At 40.2% G+C, this 20,056-nt stretch overlaps 3 protein-coding genes across 3 annotated transcripts; 2 read left to right on the top strand and 1 right to left on the bottom strand.

Moving 5' to 3' along the window:
* Positions 1-834: 834 nt before the first annotated feature.
* Positions 835-3,992, top strand: ptpmt1 (protein tyrosine phosphatase mitochondrial 1; the record flags this gene model as incomplete). The annotated part of the gene is made up of 4 exons (XM_083900468.1): positions 835-981; positions 1,142-1,222; positions 2,460-2,651; positions 3,533-3,992. The coding sequence occupies 4 exons, from the start codon at positions 835-837 to the stop codon at positions 3,656-3,658; spliced, it is 546 nt and encodes a 181-aa protein (XP_083756594.1). The 3' UTR covers positions 3,659-3,992.
* A 1,709-nt stretch (positions 3,993-5,701) lies between these two features.
* Positions 5,702-12,086, top strand: ndufs3 (NADH:ubiquinone oxidoreductase core subunit S3). Its single transcript, XM_083900682.1, has 7 exons — positions 5,702-5,778; positions 6,852-6,917; positions 7,810-7,907; positions 8,964-9,113; positions 9,282-9,407; positions 11,311-11,430; positions 11,786-12,086. Exons 1-7 carry the CDS (start codon positions 5,724-5,726, stop codon positions 11,954-11,956), a joined length of 786 nt encoding a protein of 261 aa, XP_083756808.1. The 5' UTR covers positions 5,702-5,723; the 3' UTR covers positions 11,957-12,086.
* Positions 12,087-17,778: 5,692 nt separating this feature from the next.
* c1qtnf4 (C1q and TNF related 4) lies at positions 17,779-19,760 on the bottom strand (the record flags this gene model as incomplete). The annotated part of the gene is made up of 2 exons (XM_083900531.1): positions 17,779-18,585; positions 19,404-19,760. The coding sequence occupies 2 exons, from the start codon at positions 19,758-19,760 to the stop codon at positions 17,779-17,781; spliced, it is 1,164 nt and encodes a 387-aa protein (XP_083756657.1).
* Between the last annotated feature and the right edge of the window lie 296 nt (positions 19,761-20,056).

Here is a 20,056-nt window from a genome sequence, read left to right as displayed (position 1 = left end):
CAAACAAATGACAAAAGTGCTTGCTTGTCATGCGTTGATTTGTTTGAGTAAAGATTTTAGAGCATAAATCACATGCGTTTCCAACCATAGCCAATGAGAATCTGATATTTAACAACCTTTATTCAACAGGAGAATACTGCTCCTGTTTCATGAACAGTTCAAAAACCATTCCAGCAATCAAACTATTTTCTCAAAGTGTGTTTCTTCTTTTTTTTCTTCTTCTTCTAATAATAATAATAATGTCCAAGAGGCTTTATGAACACAGAGGTGTGATGCTGCCATGCCCAGTTAGACTGGATTAATGTGTCCTGCGGTATTACAAATGTCAAATATAAAAACAATATTAATTCTCACCTATTTTCTTTCGTAAACTGAGGTTTGCATAGTGCACACAGGTAACTTTAAGATCAAAGCTGAAGATCAAAGCTGAGGCCACGCGCTGCAAACGCGTGTTATGTCAGAAAACTGTCGTGATTGCCTCAGTTACAAACACATGTGTAGACATTACATTTTACTGTTACAGCTTTTTAACCGCATGTATGTATTTTGGGATGTACCAGTGCTCACTTACACAATAATATTCGCGGCAGCACGTTCAGATATGATATTTTCTGACGTCATAGGCAGGAGGAGGACAGAGGGCTCGTAACACCGGAAGTCTCGACACGGGAGGCGGAACTCAAAACACATCCGTGTAGAAACGCGTGCTTTTTTCCTGTCAGGTCAAACTACACGTCCTGAATGTTAGAGGCATTTCACACAGCGACCCTGCTGAGGCTTTGATACGCGTTTACACTGTTTTATTTACATGTTTTTATAAGAAAACACTCCACCATGTCCGGAGCATTAGCACGGCTGCTCTTCTACCCAACTTTAGCCTACAATGTTGTCATGGAGAAGGTAACTTCGCGGCGGTGGTTTGACAGAGTGGATGAGACGGTGGTCCTTGGAGCTCTGCCGTTCAGATCCATGACCAGACAGGTGAGACTCATTCTATCACACTGCAGTGGCAATTGGATGTATTTGTAGATAATATTCCTCATTTAAACTCCTGAGATTGTATCAGGAGTATGAATGTTGTCAATCCTGACTTTATTCTGTGATGTAAATGATTTCAAATAGGCTTCTTGTTGTATTGCAGCTTGTAGAAACAGAAAACATTCGAGGGGTCATCACCATGAACGAGGATTATGAGACTAAATTCTTCTGCAATACCTCTGAGGTGAGTCCTGCCTTCAAATCTGTGATACTAATCATATTGTTCATCTTGAATAAATCTGTGAAATATACACTATTTATTATTTAGTTTTAACTATATTTTAAACTTGTTATACAGATCATAAACATTAGATATTTTATTTGAGTGTACTTGCAGTGTCACTTATCACTTAACATAATATAGATTTAGTTAAGCTAAATTCCTAAACCAGTTTTCCCACGTGAACACCTGTATATATGGGTCTCTAGTAATGTTTATTGTTAATCCAGGTGCAAATCTTCACAGTTTAGTGTAAAGTATTTGAAGTAATTGCCAAAAACTGCCACGACCTTTACATGGCTTATGCCTCGGTGCTCTAAAGTTCCTGAAAGCACTAATACTGTCCAACTTCTGAACATCAAGGGATTTTGAGCCATAGAATCCTCTGAAACTGTTTTCCAGCCATTGTACTTCTTATTTTGCTACCGCACTTATTTTGATACCATACTGCTTTGTCAGTTTTCGTGTTTTTCTTTCAATAATATTTTTTAAAGGAACTAGACATGGATGTATTTAGAGGGGGCACCATCCATAAATTGTCGTTATGTGCAGATAATATTTATTTATTTAAAAAAAGGAAAATTATCTGGCAAAAAAACATTATTTTTCCTAATTAATCCCACAGCTCTCAATTTTCCGGCTTCGCTGTACCCCTTCAAGGTCACCTAAATTTTAAATACTTAGTAATTACAGTTTCATCAACTCTTTTAGCTTAATTTCACCCTTCATGTTCTCTGCCTTTATCAGTGGTCCGTCACATGAATCTTATTAAAATTAATGCAATTCTCCTTTTTTTGGACCTTTTCCTGAACATCCCCATTTTTGTTCTCTTGAGGGTGTTTGCACAGCTCGATTAAAAAAAAATTCTAATTCAATTTGGAATGATAACTTGCCACGCATTCATTAACCAACCAAACGCAAAGGCCCAGACACTCCGGGGGTCTAGCCTTACCCAACCTACTCCATTATTATTTGGTCAGTGATTTTCAGAGGGCTACAAATTGGGTATAGAGCCATTCTAATCCTATAGCTCATATTTGGATGAGGATCATCAGGTTATTATCGCTTTGACTCTCAAAATATAAAGTTCTGTTGATCTGAGACACGAGACATACAGCCTACAGATAACAACATATCATCCTCAATATATTCCTTAATAGTGCTTTTTGTTTGACCTGATTGATTTTGATGCTTGTTGAAGGAGTGGCAGGCTGCAGGCGTAGAGCAGCTGAGACTGAGCACCATCGATATCACCGGCGTCCCCACTCTGGAGAACCTGCACCGTGGTGTGGAGTTTGCTCTGCAGCACAGAGATAAGGGATCCAGTGTGTACATCCACTGCAAGGCTGGACGCTCCCGCAGCGCCACTATGGCTGCAGCCTACCTCATACGGGTCAGTACCTCGTTTTTAAAGTGGCTGCACTGTTGTTATGTCATTTAGTGTTGGTGCCACTGTCAGATTTTCTCACACAATTGAGTTAAGAGAAACACATTTAATCATTTTAATCCTTATATTTGTGACTCTGGAGGCCCTATGAGTGGGCAAAGTGTGAAAAAAGATGACTCACTCATGTTTTTGTGGTCCTCCTCAGTCTAAGTACAGGAGATAAAACACACGATGTTGACTTCCGCACTCATTGTTACGTCACAATGAGACATTCCTGGAATTGTTGTCTCTTGGAGCTTCGCTTTGTCCCCAAAAACCGCGAGAGTGCAGACGAGGGCAATCGTATCCGGAAGAACGGAAGTCCGCAAAGTGTTCTATTCTTGGCTGCACAATGCAGCACAGAGTTCTACACAAACTTCCAGCCTCAGAGGATTTACGTGTCCAGTGGATACATTTTATATATGACGGCAATGTGCCGGCTAGAGTCGGCAAATGATGGCTTTTCCAAATGCTAACTGCTGTTAGATGACGGCGCCTCAGTGACGCTGACGTAGTGTCCTCTGTCTAATTTGCATTTAAAGAGACAGGCACTCAAATGCGAGCATTCTGAACAGGGCTGTTTTGGCAGGGTGATTGAACTGCTGTGGTGCTTCATCCTTAGCGTATTTTAACCAAAGCATGTCACAGACATGTTCATTAGGACACCAGGGAACTAGGTTCACTTGTAGAAATAGGGTATAATAATTCTACATGTGGAGGATAAAGTGGTAGAAGGTGGATGGATGGATGGATTTGACTGCAAATTTAACAATGAAAGCCCTTGACACAGGGAGAAATGTGCATATATGTAATCTAACCCAGTACTGATGTTGTGTTTTACTGCTCAGTTAAACTGCTGGACTCCAGAGGAAGCCTGTCAGAAGCTTGCGTCAGTTCGACCCCACATCTTGGTACGTGCCACTCAGCTGGATGTGCTGAGGAGATACCACCTGCAGGTGTGTGGAACGTCCTGATGAGACCACGTGGCGGCAGGTCGTACATCTGTATGTTCTCAGCAGTTGGACTCCAACTTGTGTAAAGACACAAAACGCAGCTGTTATAGCAATCATTTCTGTACATCATAATGTACACTAATGTACTGTACACCCAAGGTTCATGTCAAACACTGCCCACTCTTTTTTTTTTTTTTTTTTTTTTTAATCAAGTGTCAAGAATTTTATTTGCAAAAAAAAAAGTGACCTTTCATAAATCCTGAACCTTCAAATCAACAGTGTTGACACAGAACAGTGGCTAAAACCATTTTTCCTATAAATCTATTTCCATGATCCTGTTTTAGCCAAAATCATTTTTTTTCAAATTCCACAACAAAACAATATATTTTTCAGTCCAGTTCTTCTCGCACTGAATTGCATTGTTGCGAACTTGTTATATTTGCAGTGACACAACAAGATGAGGACTTTTAAATACGTAGTTAGGTAATGAAGCTTCTGAGTTATTGCGTGCGTAGACCAGAAAAAACTTTTATTTAAAGGGATTATTTTTCATCTGGTGTCTTATAACTTAAAAAAAGTTGTTAAATAAAATATTTGTGACATGAAAACAAACTGAAGGTGTTTCTGCTTCCTTATTTTCAGGTGTTACTGTAAGCTTGTGTGTGCTGTGAGCAGCTGTAAATGATTGTATATTCAGGGAAGCTTAATAATGTCCATGTGGCTGGACAGAAGCCTGCTGTGTGGCTTGTTGGAACAGAAAATGTGTTTTTAACTTGGCCCTCAAAAGTGTGCTCAAATAGTAAGCGAAATAAAAAAAGATGCTGAGTCAGGCCTGGTTTGAACGTGTTGTGTGTGTCATTACTGTGTTTTGTCATTTTTTAAATTTCTGAAAACGGAGAGACGCCCAACTCACGCACCTCAGGCGTGTCTACTTTTGAGGTTTTTTTAACATGTGACATGCTTGTTTCCCAGTAATAACAGAGGGAGAAAAGATCTGTGACTTTCTACAAGCGTGATTACATATAACTGATTTGTCTCACTGCAGTTTTAGTGTATATTTTGGATCTGAATATAGGAAAAAAATTATCTTTTAAACTATTTTAGCAGACATGCAGCTGGTGTGAGCACAAGTGTGAACAAGGGGTTCTGGGACTCTTTTTTTGTTTGCAGCGTTGGTGTAGTCTACGTGATACGCAGGTATATGCAGTATACCCAGTAAAAAAGGCCTGGATTCAGGTATAACCACGTAAAAATGGGCATTCATACGTATCAACTCTGTTATTTGACAGAAATTTTCTGTCGTCTCCGACTGCACAAAATAATCTTTAAGTGTCCGTCACTCCGTCAAGGGACAACGGAGGCGGCAAGAGCTGCGAAGATAACGCTGCTCTGTGCCGGCTCACCGTGCGCACCCGAGTGTCCACAGACTAATGTAATTTGTTTTTGCAAATAAAGAGTAGAGATGACTGTCGTTTTCATTAAAAACACTAAATATAATAAAATACAGTATTAGCCTATACCCACTACAGTAGATCATACTACACCACTGGTTTGCAGTGTATCGAAATGCATATTCTCTCTATATTAATGGCGTTAATAAGGAAGCATTTTCCATCAATACTTTATGAAAATACTTTATGATGAGATGGTTGTCATGTTATAAGCTCATAGCGATACTCTGAGCCAGCTACAGTTGACAAGTTTTTTTTTAATTAATAACATTTGTCCATACAGGAGAACTGGTACAACCAACAATTAGTATTATACAGATTAATATGAATGATACTGATATGAATCCGTTTTGCCCAGTGTATAACATGTTATATAAAACTGGAATATAACATTTATAATCAGTAAGCTTCTACAGGTAATATTTTTTACACCTCTCCTTAAAAGTGTCGTTTTCTCGGCAACAGTAAACGTCATTTCATACGTTTAAACTACTGTGACTACTTTACATCAGTGAAGCAGCCAGTCCACTTCCTGCCACCTGCTTTGTCACACTTTTCCTCCGGTCCACCAGGGGGCGAGCGAGCGCTAACAGCCATTTCTCCGCCTGCGAGACGAACTTCGATAGAAAGCTAACATGGCGGCGTCGTTGGTGCGGTTCGTCCGTGGAGGTCTTGGAAGGAGCATTAACGGTAAATGAACCAGAGACAGATTCGACGTGTCTGTCAAGCGCTTGGTGCAACACTCCATCTATGCTCACTTTAAACCGCATGTCACTGAAAGTGAAACAGGCCTCAGTAAAATCGCTAAATGTCTCAGGTTTGACCTTCGAGCTAGTGTTAGCTACTGCTAACGTTAGCCTACAGGCTGGACAGTTCTTGTTGTTTTTGTGACAGGTACAATACATGGAGACGACAGAAACAGTCGTGCAAAAGTGCTATTTATATATGTATTTCGGAAATGTAACGCGCAGTTGTAGCTATAATAGCTACAATTGGTATAATTTGCACTAATTTCACAGCAGTTTACACCATACCAAGTAAAATCAGTATGAAATACAATTTTAACATCTTTCAATATTCAGTAGGGATGGACAGTTAGTTAAATTTTTTTTGTTGTTTTTTATCTCAAAATAATATTAATAACAGTTTTGCTTCTGTGTGAAAGTTGAATATACTAGTATGATTTAAAGCATTCAAAATCTATGAGTTCTAGCACTAAAACACGTTAGTCACGGTTTAAGAAAGTTACACTCTTGTATTGTGTTTCCTCCAAGCTTGAGGGTTCTGTGTAGTATTTTAGCTGTTCCCGAGACTTTGCTTTTTTGAGTAGAGATTTCAGTTGTTGTTTTGAGAATCTATTGGAGCCACTATCACAGCCTTTAGTGCTTTTATCATCACTGGGACCACAGTTGCGATAACACACCACATCTTCTCTATCTTTCAGCCCTTGGTATTTCTCAAACTTTTTAGATTTATGAATTCATAAAAAGGGTAAAAAACATGTTGCCTTTCAGAAATTGTTAATATAGTGCTTCCAGAAGAATTTACTTTTCTTCCTTTGAAACTAGGTTAAGATCATTTCTTTGATATGCAAATTTAGGTTTAATTCCATTTCTTTTCAGCAAGCATTTATTTCATTATGCATGTTGTGCTTCCATTACCGTAGTTTTCTTCTAATAGTTTTCTAGTTTTTTTTCGGTTGGTTTAGTTGTCAGTGGAGTGTTTATTTCTTTGACTCCTCCCTTCTGCTTTCTTTTCTTCAGTTGCCAGGACTTCATGTTTCCTCCAACAGCAGGCCAGGCTGCAGAGCTCCACCACTGAGAACAGACGTAAGTTCACTGTACCTGCAGCAGATGTATAAAGCCCAATTTATACTCCTGCGTAAAGTGCTCTGCGTAGGTTAAGCAGAGCCTGTCGAAGTGCCTCTGCGTCGTCTCCGACTGCACAAAATAATTTTTAAGTGTCCGTCACTCCGTCAAGGGACAACGGAGGCGGCAAGAGCTGCGAAGATAACGCTGCTCTGTGCCGGCTCACAGTGCGCACCCGAGTGTCCACAGAGGCGGAGCTCATCCCCACCGACAACGTTGCTGCCAAACTATAAATACGTCATATCTTAACACACACAGCACATGTATAGACTCTAAATGGCCAATTTCTCGCCTCAAATTATCTTAAAACTGCGTTCCGTGACACAGAAAAGTGAGAAACGGCCACTGTTTCAACAACAACAGTCTTCCTCTCTCTTTCTCTCTCGACGCCATTGCTCACTGTAGCCAGAAGCACAACAAACTTGCGCAGTCGTCTCCGTGGTGACGCAGTCGGATAACGCATACGCAGTCGGAGAAGTATAATGTGGCCTTAAGGCCTGGTCCAAAGTGGTTGTGTGTGCGGTATATGTTACCAATATGTTTATAGCTAGATGCCAAAACACAACAACAAACTCTTGTGCATGGGCATCGAAATATAAATAAAAAACATGACGGAGGACACTGCAGCAACGCACACACTACACGTGCAGTGTCAACCTGGTATAAGTAAGATAATATGGTTTATTGCCTATGTTTGGACAGGATGACTAAACCATTAAGCTCCTGCTTAACTCGCAAAAAAGATTCAAATTTACATATTTGTAGCACTGTATTGACAAAAAAATGCCAATAGCTTCATGGCAAGGCATCACTGCACTGCTCAATTACTGTAAAACTTGTCTTCTCTTTTTAGCGACAGTGAGGCCCAGTGATGCCGTCACTCACAGCCAGCTGGCAGCGTTTGGAGAGTATGTGGCTGAAATTATGCCCAAATACATCCAGCAGGTCCAGGTCAGTTCATATGCCCTTAACAGACTAACCACACTAGCTGTGGTAGAGAAGCTATCTGTAATGTGTGGTTATATGTGTGGAAAATGAATGTATCCTTGTGATTAATAATTGTGTAAAATCATGTAAACTGGCTGATTGAACATGGCGCAGCTGAGATGGAAGTTGGGAAACACAGACTACATGAATACGCTCTTCACAGAAACAGACTGATATTGTAGTTAAGCTTGTAATGCCATATCACAATGTCTATTGCTTGTTTTTGTTCACACTGGAAGAGCTGTGCTGAAGCTGCATGGGGTCTTTTTTCTGATCCTTGTATTGTCAAACGGAGAGGTAAAAGAGGGTTTCCACAGGTCCTTGAAATCCTTGAAAGTTTGTGAATTTGAAAAAAAAAAAAAGTTTTTGAAAATAGCCCTAAAAAGGGTCAGTGAAAGTGCTTGAGTTTGGTGCAAGAAATAAATTGATATTTAGGTAAATGTCTCCTGCTGCCAATGCCCTTGCATGTTACAACACCACCTACTCTTTCATGTGCTCTGCATTGCTTGATTAGACCTATACAAAACAAACAACAAGTCGTAATTGCTAGCAGTGTTGTGGATACATGGTCTCTCTCCACCTTTGATGGGAAATTCCGTGCAGAACAACAAGAGAGAGCAAATTCCAAGATCTCTGGCTCACCAAAAAAAACAAAGACTGACTTGCCCGAGATCCCAAGGACAATCACTTCAATCACAAATCAATAAAATCGGACGCTATAGTTGAAGCAGATCTTAAAAGTTGCCACCCCATCTTGATCTGTGTCAGCACATTCGGTCTTTGAGTTGACCTGGGAAGTCATTGAAAAATCCTTGAATTTTATGTCAACCAAGGTGTTGGAACCCTGGCAACATGAATACAATTGGATAAGATATCTGCTGGTATCAGAGCATCACAAATATTTATATTATATTTATATATAATATAATATATATATATATATATTTTTTTTAAACCAACCTTTCATGCACTGACTATTGCACCAATCACGATTGAAATTGTGCATATTTCTTTGTGAAGGTGACCTGCTATAATGAACTCGAGTTGATGATCCATCCTGAGGGAGTGATCCCAGTGCTGACCTTCTTGAAGGACCACACCAACGCCCAGTTCAGGAACATGATTGACCTGACGGCCGTTGATGTCCCCACACGGCAGAACCGCTTTGAGGTAATTAGCATCATAGCAACCTGGATCTTTAGCCCTTTTGCTATTTATGGCATTACAGATAAAAGGGCTTTCCCCAGTTTTGTATTTCCAGTGCAGATTTTACTCTGAATATTCTTATCTCATGTGATTATTTATATTAATATTGAGTGTATGTGTGCTGATTTACAGATTGTGTACAACTTTCTGTCGCTGCGCTACAACTCCCGCATCCGCGTCAAGACATACACAGATGAATTAACACCAGTGGACTCTGCTGTCCCTGTCCACAAGGCTGCCAACTGGTACGAGAGAGAGGTATGTCTGAACCTGCTGGCCAACAGTTAAATCCACTGACACTTTTCCTTCATAGTCAAAGAGTAAGTAGGTGATCGTTTGTTTTATGATACATTTCAAAGCAAATATTTTTATAAAATGCCTCAGAGAAAAGAACCCACAACATTGGATTAAAATAGAAATAAATGTATACACATTTAGAGCTGAAACAAATTTGATTAATCGATTATCAATCGATGATAATCAATTAATCGTTTTTTTTTCATTATTAAAAACAAGATTTCTGATTGTTTTAGCTTCTTAAATGTGCATTTTTCCTTTGTTTCTTTGTTTCACATAACAAAGAAATCATTAAAACTGAATCATTTTGGTTTGTGGACAAAACAAGACATTACGATTACATAATGATGTCCCTTCATCTGACCAGTCTTGTTTCAGATAGCAGGACATTTACCTCCAGAATTCAACAAACTTGGTGTAATCCTTGCTTCCATCTCTCCATGCAGGGTTTATTGGGTCACTGGCTGCTACACAACTCTAAAGCTGAATATTTCCACCCTCATGTCTAACAGCTTTTAAGTGTCATGTTTCACAGTTTTTGTTTCACTAAACACTTCTTGGGTGAATTTCCTGAAAGAGCTGAGATTTGTCTTCATCGTCCACAGCACTTGTTTCCAAGTGCTTTGCAGGCTTAAGATGTTAAATTTTTGATGAGGTCGCAGCTAAGATTTCCTCCCGCTTCTTCTACTATGTTTAGTCAGTATGGGCAGAAGTGCTGCTCTGTCTTCACTCTTCTCTTTTTATTCCTATGAATCGCTGATATGAATCCAAAATGCAGATCAAATCACACCGCAATCATGTCAATTGTGTGGAAAAGATTTTGTAAGATCACTGTATCAGACTGGTAGAGAAATAATATTCTACTGGTCCTGACAAGGTCAGTGTTTATGCCAGAAAATGTCCCAAAGAGTGCAGATATGCAAATGCCAGCACGGCTGTACAGCACCTAGATGAAATGTATAATTTGACTCTATACCTGATTCGAAAACTTGGCTTAATGTCAGACATGAAACAGTAGTATTAAGCCATCTCTGTTTGATGTTTTTGGTTTAGCAAGAGTAATATCACATCTTAGGATAACTACAAAAGGACAAAATGATGTGCAGGGGTGTGGATGTGCAACTATGCATTTGCACTTCACAAAAACTCAAAACTCGACATGAAACATGAAAATGTAAAAAAAATTTTTTTCACTTTAATTAGGGTGTATGTTGATGTATCTAGGCTGCGCTGTCGTAGTGACTTCTGCCTCCGTCCTCCCATCACGCGCTCTCCCCACAGATTGTAAACAAACATACCGTTGGATTCTGTCGCAAAAAAGAAGAGCAACTCCGTAAAACCACGTACCAGAATGGCAGTGGTGTGTTGCAGAGCGGACTGCACAAGGGAAGGCGGATGCGGCTACACCACCACCAACTCCGAAGCAAGTAACTCTGCCGGTTTTGTTTTCACGTGGTGTACCATATGACGGAAGACCGAAAGGAGGTGGAAAAATATTACGGTTTCAATCGCATTTCACGTCGCAATAGACATGGTCCCGATATACACGGTAGAAAAGGATGGCTTTCGACATTTGCTTCATGTGCTGCTACCAGGCCGAAAATATTTAATTGAAGTTGTCTTCATAAAAATTGGAAATCGGGTTTTTGAGAGAGGAAAATCAGGATTTTATTTTTTATCAACTTTTGCAGACATCCAGCTTGTCCAGGCTTTCAGTCAGCTATTAATGAATGAATAAGTTCCCTACATGTTACAAACACCTAGAATTGAGTGTCCTCTAAGTGTGTAAATATTTTTAAGTTTTGTTGTTTGAATTTGAACTGACGAGACTGCGGATAAATGTTGTCCCTCTGTGTTTATTCAGGTGTGGGACATGTTTGGTGTGTTCTTCTCCAACCACCCAGACCTGAGGCGTATTCTTACAGACTATGGTTTTGACGGTCACCCCTTCAGAAAGGACTTCCCTCTGTCAGGATATGTTGAAGTGAGTTCTGCCAGGAATTCTTGCTACTCGTTTCAGCCAAAGCATACTGCAATATTGGCAAGGAGTCAGTGAGTCATATGTGAGCTGTGGTCAGAAGTGCCAGATCTCAAACTCTTTAAATGATTTATTTCAGTAAATCCAGGTTTCCCTTAGACCATGTGATCCTTAGGTAGTTTGTGCTGTGAAATGTGTGTAATCTATTGTCTAAATACTGTTTGAAAGAATTATTGATTTAACGTGGTTCTCAAACACCCTCTCATTGACTTCAAGTCTAAATTCATGTGAAATTCATCAAATCATATCTGTGAAACCACTGAAATAAATGTATGTACAAAAAAATTTTTCCCTTCCACAGGTACGTTATGATGATGAGGTGAAGCGTCTGGTGGCTGAGCCCGTGGAGCTGTCGCAGGAGTTTAGGAAGTTTGACCTGAACACTCCCTGGGAAGTGTTTCCCGCCCACCGAGAGCCTAAAGAGGCTGCACCCAAGCTGGAGGCAGGTGACCAAGCTCCTGAGAAGAAGTGATGTCCCACTGTTCAGAGTAAACGTATGCACAAACACACACCGCCATCATCATCTCTCTGTTTGTGTCATTTTGGGGACTCAACCCACCTGAAATATTTATGTATATAGAATACGAATAAAACTGTCTTTAAAGTACTATGTGGAGCAGCCTTTTTTTCCCCAACTGCACTAAGAGATCTATCGTATTTTGGACACAGATTTTCCTCACAGTGGATTGAATGTAGAAACAAAAGCATTTAAAACCCCAGGGTTGAGTCTGCTCCTCTTAAAGGGACTTGCTTCCATCCAGACTTGGCATTAGCGATTCGCTGCTAATTCTTGGTGACTGGGTCTGGTTCACCGTCTGAGAATCAGGTCAGGTGTTTTATTGGCTGTGGGTCAGGGTCAGGATCCAAGAATTATTAAGCGGGCGCCTTATTATTGGGACGACAGTAGCTTTGAAGGTGGAGGTTATGCGTTTGATTCTTGGCTCAGCTAGTGTACATGCCGATGTGTCCTTGACTGCAGAAAGAATGCATGGATGTATTTATTTTCCTCCCCGGGTTCGTTAAAAACAAGGATGCGCAGGCATGCCTGCCCTGCAAGTTCGGCTCAGGGCTTACCATTACAAATTTGTGTGTCCACCTAAAAGCAGAGTCTGCTGGAATCACCCAGCAGAGGGCGCCACTGTTCAATATTTAAAATCAACGAATAAATCTATGCAGCTACACATTCCTCTGAATGCTCCAACTTTCATCTGCCGGGTTCATTATTTCTGTATGGGCTCACATCAAGGGGAAAGAATTGACATCGACACGCACATTTGTCTTTTTTTATTCTGTCAAACATTTTCAATGAAGCAGTTGTTTCACATAAAAATAATTTCAAATCATCAACATGAGACAAGCTACTGAAAACAAGACGGGTCAAAATTATTTTCTGTATTTTCTATTTTGGTTACGATAATTTTTTTTTTTTTGTTGAATGTTGAGCCAAATTTAGAGATAACCAGGAAGTGTTTTCAGTAACATCGTCCTTTATGTCTACTTGACATACAGTGGTTTCTAATATATACCACTGTATATATATATATATAACTGTATATATATATATATATATATATATATATATATATATATAATCTTCAATCTTTCATCATTGTACCGAGAGAGAAAGACACAGACCAGAAACGCATATTGTCAATTACTGCACAGATAATCCACTTATCAATAAAAAATACACAGTTAACAGGCATCGACCTGGCCTGTGGAAGATGATCGACATCTTTTTCTTTTTTTTCTTTCACTTTATTGTATTTTCAGTAACATGCATGCATCACACGTGTGAGTATGTCATTATGCTCAAGTCACTTAACACACCAGGAGTTCTGCACAGGATTTTTTCTCACTGCTTGTTAATGGGAATCGCCTTGTTTTAAAGGAATAATTTACCAATTTGCATTTAGCTTTGTATTACTCGAATATAGGTAGAATTTTTGAATAGTTGAGTTGACTTGAGAAATATCTTCATTCTACATTCTGGGAATGAGGTTCCCGTCCCCCTATGGGTGGGTCTAAAAAGTGCGAAATTAGCGTTGCAGTTTCAAGCCTCGGATAAAATGACCAAGTGTTATTTCTCAACTCAGGGGAAACCGAGTTTGGGAAGCACAATTTTTCAAAAATACTACCCCTGTTCTAGTAATACAAAGCTAAATGCAAATTGGTGAAGTATTCCTTTGTCACAGAGGTAAAACAGAAATCACCAAGGGTTTAGACTGTGACATTTTCTGAGGCGCTCACACTTTTAACCCTAATATTTGTCACTGTGTAAAAAGTCACCGCAGCCGGAAAAGGACAAAAGTTACTTGATCATTAAAACCATGGACAACAGAAGCCTGCCTGGTGATGCTCAACCACTCTGACTCTTTCACGAATTTCTGTTGATATTATTTAATTGGCCTTTTTTCCCCCCTTTTCTTTTTTTCAAGCAGGGTAGCAGGTTTGGTTCTGCACCAACACTCTGTTTATAGTTAAAAGAAAGCACATGGAGTTCAGGGAGCAGGAGAAAACTATGACTAGAGCAGAGGTTAGATGATTAAAAAAACACACAGTTGTGGTGAAAGCAGTAAATAGCAGGGAGAGAACGACTGCTGAGAGTATTTTTGAAGTTACACAGGTATAAGCGCTTTCATCCTGTCCTTGCAGCTTAACCAGTGAAAGCGTTGCACCGTTTCTCTAATATTAGCTCTTGTTCCTGAAGCGTTAACTGGTCACTGCAGCTTTTTGAGTATGTGACAAAATAGCCGAAAGCACTCTCGCGGATAAATAAGTGGGTAGATAGATAAATATATATATATCAGTATGTCATACCAATGTGCCTGCAGGTTTTCATGATTATACACAAAGCTGCAGCATCTTCATTTTTATTTTCAGCATCCATTTGCACTGACTTGTCATTATTTTTCCTCTCCTGCCATGCAAAAGTGCATCTCAGCATCTATTTGTTTGTGACAGTTTGGTAAGAAATCAATCAAGTTTTGTTTTTTTGCCCTACAGGAGCAGAACCAAGAGACTTTAACTGACCAGTGTGACAGTTTTTTTTATTTTTTATTATACGTTTAAGAAATCAGCAGCAGCCCATTCATGTGTAAAAAGCATCACTGTTTATAGTGCAGCGTACTGTGTATTTATATTTATTTGTTGTCTTGTGACCCGTGTATAATTAGCGTGGCTGCTCCTGAGTATTTTCGGAAGTGTGGCGCATTAACTGCCTCATCACGGAATCGGTTGCCGTCGTCGTGCAGCCTGCTAATTAGCAGCACGGTGATGAACGCTGCTGCAATGCAACTGTCTGACTGCACGGTTGAAAAACAGCAGCAATTCCTCTCACTGCTTTTCAGAATCGGGAGTCGTTTTTTGCCTCTATTTGCCATCTATAGCCATTATTTGAAGAGGAAGGTTTTGAGGCCTGTAGATAGGAGCATGTGCATAAGAAAATAAGTAAAAGCAGGAAATAATTGATTGATACATTTATACATATGTGAGTTTTTAGTACTTAGAGGCATAAAAACGTTGTGTTTTGCTTTGTTTTTCTTTTGCCATCATCTTGTGAATCTCTGGGATTCATTCTTCAAGCTCCACAGAGGGTTATGAACTATACAGTGAGGTTGAATTTAGTGCCTCCTTTTAATTGGATCCATTCTTCCAAATTAAAAAAGACACATCCTCCATTATCTAGTAGAATATCACCGTGTAGTTTACGGCTTTGTTGTGTTGAGCGCAGATTTCTGCTCCATTTCATATTTTCTCTTGCCCTGGACAATTCACATACGGACAATTTTTCAGTATAAAGTAATTCAATAAAATAAAATGCATTACTCTGAGGGTTATTGAGAGTACCAGAGATGTTGCTGTAAAACTGAATTAAAACGTATTTGGCCCCTTGGGGCAAGTGGCTACCAAACTTGATAAGACCACTTCCAAAAGTGAAGCCTATCTGGTGACGGCTACCGTATAGTTGATGACCCCAGCCTCTTATATGTTAGCAGATAAAACAAAAAAAGAAGAAGAGTAGATGGTTTCTGTCATTTTATGTAGGTAGGAATTAATAATCAAATTAGAATTTTGTCTCACTTTGAGAACTCTGCACTGCAGCTTCACACGAACAACTGTGCAAACTGGCTCAAAAATAATATTGCAAGCACAAGGTGGAAGTACCCTAACTGTGATATAGTGACTTTTTTTTTTTTTTTTATCATAGGGAGTAAGAATGCCGTCCATCTACAGCAGGGGTCTCAAACTCAAATGACCTCGGGGCCAATGCGCATCTATTGTGGTCAAGAGGGGGCCAGCTGACAAAAAGTGGGAAAAAAACCAACTATACTATACTATAATACTATTTATGATGCAAAATTAATGTATTAATATCAAAAACAGCGATTTATTTTAAAATTACATAAATAATAGTGTTGACAACTGTAATTAATATTCGTACCAGGAACCGTTTCGGCCACTGCCATTCGTGGCTCGGGCCCTAACAAGTGTATTTCTATATGTAATTGAATGTTGAATATTATGGGATAATTATGACCAAATGTCTTATTATTACTGTTATAAAAACATTGCTAGCAAACATATATTATATTCTATCACCTCGCTGGCAGCTGTGCCTCAGCTTACACACTGTGTTTAAAAGACAGTGAGGTTGTGGGCCATGTTTTCATTATAACATGATATTAAGTGGGGGGGCGCCAGTTTGAGACCCCTTATCTGCAGTATGTATATTTTTAACAATATTCAATGCTGTGGTGACAGTATGAACAAAAACACGCTTGTTCCTTATTTACACCTGTCAGACATGGAATATTAGCCACTATCGTTTTTTAGTTTCTGTCATCACCTCTTGAAAATGACATTGCTCTTATGATCTACTAAGGTCAGCAGCAAATTCCTCAGCGTGTCTGACATTTGGTGATGTTTAAGTAGCTTATGAAAGAGGCTGAAGAGAACTGTAGCTGATGATTGTCTATAAGCAACTCCACTCACATTTGGTCCATTGTTATGCAAAAAAATATGCTAAAATGCTTGGATCCTCACAAACAAAACCAAGCTTTTTTTTTTTGGGTTGGTCAGTTTCTAAACTGAACTGACCTACATGCAGCTAACTGGCCTTTTTAAACCATAGTTTATACCAGGGAGAAGTGACGAACTGCTCCTTAATGCACAGCCAGTCAAATCTAATAAAAATGCGTGTCCAATCAAAATATCACTTGGTGCCTCTTCAACAGAGAAGGGGATTTTATAAAGTCAGGGTTCATCACAATTTGAACCACATCATCTTTCTCCCAGCAGTGTGAAATTAAACAGACATGCACGTTACAGTGGCCTGGGAGAAGCAATTCAATTTTCCCTGCAGTGCTCACCGTCTGAAGAAATGAATTAAACGCTGCTAGAATTAGAAATCAAATTATGGTCCAGATCCCTGCAGGCTTAGAGGAGGCATGTGGTCAAAAACTCTTCCAAAACTCAGTTTGGTCCTGCTGTCCTCTGCTCCTGCTGTGACCAATTACTGGGGCAGGTAACACTCCAAACTGAAGAGAGCATACATTTGGACACAAAACACACTGATGGTAATGTTTTCTCATGCTTCTGAAGACACAAAAAAAGTAAATGTGACTTTTTTATACATACAAGCAGAAAACACCTAGTCTTTTACGAGAACAACTGCACTCAATGGAATATTTAAATTTTTAAAAAAAGGGAATCTTTTGTCACCATCTCCTAATCTCTGTCAATTAATCACATTATATCCTTTATTGTGATTGAACTTTTATATTGTGGAATTGTGTTGTTTATGTTACTGAAGTAACTAAACAAATTCTAGCAGTGCAGTAGAAAGTTTAATATTCACATGAAGTAAACTTCTAGTAACTCAAATGTGTCCTTAAATACTGTACTTGAGTAAATACTTTTGATTTCCTTATGCTAATTTGATCCTGGTGTGCACACAGAGATGAGCAGGTAGTGACTGAGGTTTAATTGCACAGGGAAATATTCAATTACACTTCACATTTACTGTCATTCAAGGTTTCACATTTAGGTGATATGAAGTCGTGTCCTGGAGAACCGTTGAGTGGAACTTGAAGCTCTGAGCTCAGTTCAGTGTTCCTGTGACTTTGTGAGGGAATTCATTTGAATAAGAATTGTCACAGGCGATCACAAAAGCAGCAGCCAACTGTCCTCTTCACAGAAACTGTGCCACACTTTCTGGGTCTGGACTCAGAGACTTTCCCATCTTTCATGAATTCCTCCCACAGTGTTCAGTCCCTAACCCATGCTTTTCAGCTAGGGTTTCTTGTCGGCATAGTTTTGGCTGCTGCTCGTGGTGGTGGTGGTGGTGGTGGTATGGAAGTCCGGATAAACCAGGAAGCCAGTGAAGGTGATATACTTGGCATGGTTGCTGTAGGCCCCGAATCCATCTCTCTGGTGCGAGTAAAGCCAGATTGTGTCTCCTTGTTTCAGTGACAACATCAAACTCTGACTCTGCAGAGCTTTCTCTCCCTGGCTGTCATCATAGATCATCGCCTGCACCTCCAGATGGTTCTTCATCAGCTTGACGGACAGCGTCTTTTGCGGCAGCTTGCCCACGTTGAAGGAGAAGTAGTATGCGCCGGGAACACGGCAAGTGAACAACCCCTCTGTCAAGTTGAAGTCTTCTCCGATGGTGACAAATGCTGTATCGAAGCTGATGGGCTGGTGCTGAGGCATACCCACCTCATTAACTCCCAAGATGCTCTGAGTGCGCCCTACCGAGAAGGCAGATCTCTGGTCATCCTCATTGTCGTCGTCGTCGTCCTCCTCCTCCACTTCCTCTTCCTCTCCATGTTGCAGCTCTGTGTTTTCCACTGGACCTCTTGGTCCACCATCATCTGTGGCCTGGTTACTGTTCAACAAAGGGACCTTGTCTTTCTGGGGCTGCTGATGTTGTTGACGGTGTGTCTGGTAGTCGTAGGTGTCCGGGTAGATGAGGTAACCGTTGAAGGTGGTGTAGTGGCCCGTGTTGCTGTAGATTGCATAGCGAGGGTCACCGTGGAGACGGAGCCAGACGGTGTCGCCAAACTCCAACTGCAGCATAACGCTCTGGCTCTGCACCTGAGGATTGAAGCAGACATTATTCCATCAACAGAGTCATATCTGGGTCTGTTCAATGTGAAGGCCGAACATTAACACGTCTGTATGATAAGAGCCAACTTGCACTGTTCGACAGCTGGAAGAGTGTGATAAAAAAAACAAAAAAAAAACCTTTGCAAACATTCTGAAACGGTATTCAGCCAATTTTGAAGCAGAGGCCAGACTTGCACTAACATCGGATTCAGTCAACAACACATTACACGGCATGCACACCCAAGACGATGAGCCAAGACACGGCTCTTTAAAAGAAGTGTTCTTGCTACTAAGTCAATTTTTTTTTTTTTGAAACAAGTTCCAGTCTTTAAAGTTTGATTTTGAATGACATCATTGTCTGCAGCACTGCACAGCAGTCTGATACTAACAGGATTTTAAAACACTGGAAATGGACGATGACGTGCACTCAAATGCTCAAATTGGTTTGGATGAAAAGCATATATGTCGGTCCTACCTACATGTTTTACTGAAACATACAATTATTTAGAATTAAATATTTTTCTAGCAAATGCCACTCACATCTATTTTCAACAGTACACCAATCCCTCATTTGATCTATTTGAAAATTTTTCCTGTAATGGCCTCATATCTTATGATTTTGCATTGTATGATCTTTGCCTGTTTTTCTCATGAGGCACATTTAGTCTGCTGCATGACATTAGCTACATAAATCAGACCTGCAACATGCTACAAGATCATGTGAATGAAGTCCAAACTCTGACTCCATTTGAGTTTTTGGATTTAAACTGTACATTTTAATGTGTGGATAACCTGTGTCCACGTACCTTTCTCTCTTCGCCAGCATTTTCCTCATAGACGATGGCCTGCACTTCGTTTCTGTTCTTCATCAGCATCACAGACAGGTCTTTGTGTGGAAACTTCCCCACTGTGAAGGAGAAGTAGTAAGCCCCAGGGATGCGACAGTGAAACACACCGGCCTTTGGGTCGAAATCCCCGCCGATGTTGACGTAAATGGTGTCAAAGGTCACAGTCATCTTGGGTCCACCTTCCATGCTGCTGGTGCGTGCAACTGAGAAAGCGGATCGTAGCTCCACGTTGTCCTGCAGACGAGCAAAACCCCACACACCGGCCACGTTGCTCAGGCACAGAAAGCCAAACAGCACACTTGCAGGGAGCACCATCATATCTGGAGAAACAAAACATGAGAAATGTGAGTCTGCCCTTCTCTGTTCACCTGCACACAAATTGAGGTATGTTGTTCTTGTTGATCTTGGATAGGCTGCAGCATCATGCATCATAACCAATCTCCCTTGGTCCCTATTCATATATTCAGTCCCAATCTCAACAATGGAGACCATGGAGAGAAAGGTCAGCAACTATCTCAGGTGGTGGCTGGGGCATACGACCCTGATCGTAGCTATTCAATTGTAGCTGGAGCAGGGATCCAAGTGAGGACTGGCATGAAGTAGAGAATGGA

This window comes from Microchirus variegatus (assembly GCF_963457635.1).
Source record: "Microchirus variegatus genome assembly, chromosome: 14".
NCBI classification, from domain to species: domain Eukaryota; kingdom Metazoa; phylum Chordata; class Actinopteri; order Pleuronectiformes; family Soleidae; genus Microchirus; species Microchirus variegatus.
This window is presented reverse-complemented; position numbering and strand designations above follow the sequence as displayed.

What these genes read in the sequence shown, in the direction of transcription:
- ndufs3 (XM_083900682.1), top strand. Translation starts at nt 5,724, where the DNA reads ATGGCGGCGTCGTTGGTGCGGTTCGTCCGTGGAGGTCTTGGAAGGAGC. An exon ending in CACGGCAGAACCGCTTTGAG is followed by an intron (nt 9,114 to 9,281) that starts GTAATTAGCATC and finishes GCTGATTTACAG; the next exon opens with ATTGTGTACAACTTTCTGTC. An exon ending in CCAACTGGTACGAGAGAGAG is followed by an intron (nt 9,408 to 11,310) that starts GTATGTCTGAAC and finishes GTGTTTATTCAG; the next exon opens with GTGTGGGACATGTTTGGTGT.